Source organism: Olea europaea, unplaced genomic scaffold (genome assembly GCF_002742605.1).
Source record: "Olea europaea var. sylvestris unplaced genomic scaffold, O_europaea_v1 scaffold20389, whole genome shotgun sequence".
Taxonomy (NCBI): Eukaryota; Viridiplantae; Streptophyta; class Magnoliopsida; order Lamiales; family Oleaceae; genus Olea; species Olea europaea.
Window position 1 is genome coordinate 1 of NW_019238292.1, and position 1932 is coordinate 1932.

The 1932-nt window shown below is 44.6% G+C and overlaps 1 protein-coding gene across 1 annotated transcript; it reads left to right on the forward strand.

Annotated features, from left to right (window-relative positions):
• Positions 1-546: 546 nt before the first annotated feature.
• LOC111379810 lies at positions 547-1809 on the forward strand. The gene has a single exon (XM_023003244.1). The coding sequence runs from the start codon at positions 547-549 to the stop codon at positions 1807-1809; it is 1263 nt and encodes a 420-aa protein (XP_022859012.1).
• The last annotated feature ends 123 nt before the right edge of the window (positions 1810-1932 follow it).

Genomic DNA, 1932 nt, shown 5'->3' on the forward strand with positions numbered 1-1932 from the left:
TTTACACATGCAAGTTCCTTTCTAACAGGGCCAATAGAGAGGTACTTGACATGCAAGACAATGCAAATGACAAGTTTGCTTGGATGGAGTGGAGCTACCAGGAATACAGGAAAATGCAGTCGCGGTGAGATATGGTGCGATCCATTGTGTCCACGTCCGAGGGAAATTTGTATTTTTTGTTACTGTTCTTGACTGTGACATGTACTGTTCGGTTGATGTGAGGACTTTTTAATTGTGTAATTTTCTATGTGAAACTGTTGCCTATGTTTGCCTTTTCCATTGCCAAAATTTTATCACATGCGTGCTTACAGATTGATTCTTAAAGATTACAAGTATATGTGCTGACAAAAAAACTTTTGACTGTTTTTCATGGTTGGGTCACTCAAGTGGTGCATTACTTGCTGGACTTGTCGCATCAGTCCCAGCTGCACCTCAATTATTCGTTGCCATGGCCGTGGCAAAATTTCTATAAAAGGCAGAAAAATGTAGTAGATCTTTACAACTTCCAAAACCCAGTGTCGGATTGTATATTCTCATTGTGTTCTAATGGCACATACGGAATTCACCTGCGAGTTGCATCCGACCTCTGAAGCGGAGGATGAACAGGGCGACGACGCATTCATGGAAGAATTGCAAGTTGACATTATGGAGTGGTTTCAATACTGTCAAATGAATGAGGTTACTCTCAGAAACTATTACCACGAACAATGCACTCGCGTTTCACGATATCCATTCGCGCGAAATGGTCACATGTTCATGTTGGACGCGATGAACTATAGTCCTCAACAATGCTACGCAGAGTTCCACATGTATCCCGTCATGCTGCGCGCGTTCGTACATATGCTGCGTGACGAGTACGGGCTGCGCAGTCATCAGCACGTAGATATTTATGAACAGGTTGGTATGTTTCTCTGCATACTAGCACATGGGAAGGGATACAGACAGGTGCAGACCTTGTTCAACCATTCATTGGAAACCGTTGGACACTACTTCAAGCTTGTGCTTCTGGCGGTCCTCGAATTCTCTCAACGAGTAATTCGACCAGATCCGAACTACAATAATTATGCCGAGCATCACGTTCCGAATCTTAACAAGCATCCCATATTTAGAGATTGCATTGGTGCGATTGACCGAACCCACGTAAGAGCCGTGCTTCCACGGGAGCAACGCGTGAGTTTTATCGGACGAAAAGGAATTCCGACACAGAATGTGCTAGCGGTATGTGATTTCAATTTATGCTTCACATACGTGCTTGCAGGTACGACGGGGAACTCCCACGATGCTCGCATCTTGGCGCGGGCTATAGATAATCCCGAGCTTGAGTTTCCGCACCCTGCACCTGGCAAATATTACTTGGTTGACTCGGGATTTGCTCACCGACCAGGGTATATGGCGCCCTATAGGGGCTCAGATATATTGTACCATTTTCAGCAATTCTATGACGGCGACACTGGGCGTAGACGTAACTTTCGAAATGCCCGCGGAAAATTTAATTTCAGGCACTCGTCATGCAGAAACGTCATAGAACGTGCATTTGGCGTCTGGAAAAGTCGTTGGAAAATACTGGATCGTATGCCCAGTTATGCGTTCGACGTGCAAACACATGTTGTAATTGCAACCATGGGCATTCATAACTTTCTTCGACGGGCGGGCGTGGTGAACGAAGCATTCGTACAAGCGGAGACAGACCCCGACGCAGCAGAAGTCGAGCTACCAAGCACACGGGACGAAGCTTCAGCGAAAATGAATGCACCGGAGTCACGACGAGATGAGTGGAATATGTTCGGAGATTATCTGGCTCAACAATAAATACGTGTTATGTTTTTTTTTTTTTTGGTTGAAACTAGATGCAAAAAAAATGTTACCGTGTATAAAAAAGTGTTGTTGCACTTCAAATTACCGTGTATAAAAAAATAATGCACTTGTTTGTGG

What these genes read in the sequence shown, in the direction of transcription:
- LOC111379810 (XM_023003244.1), top strand. Translation starts at nt 547, where the DNA reads ATGGCACATACGGAATTCACCTGCGAGTTGCATCCGACCTCTGAAGCG.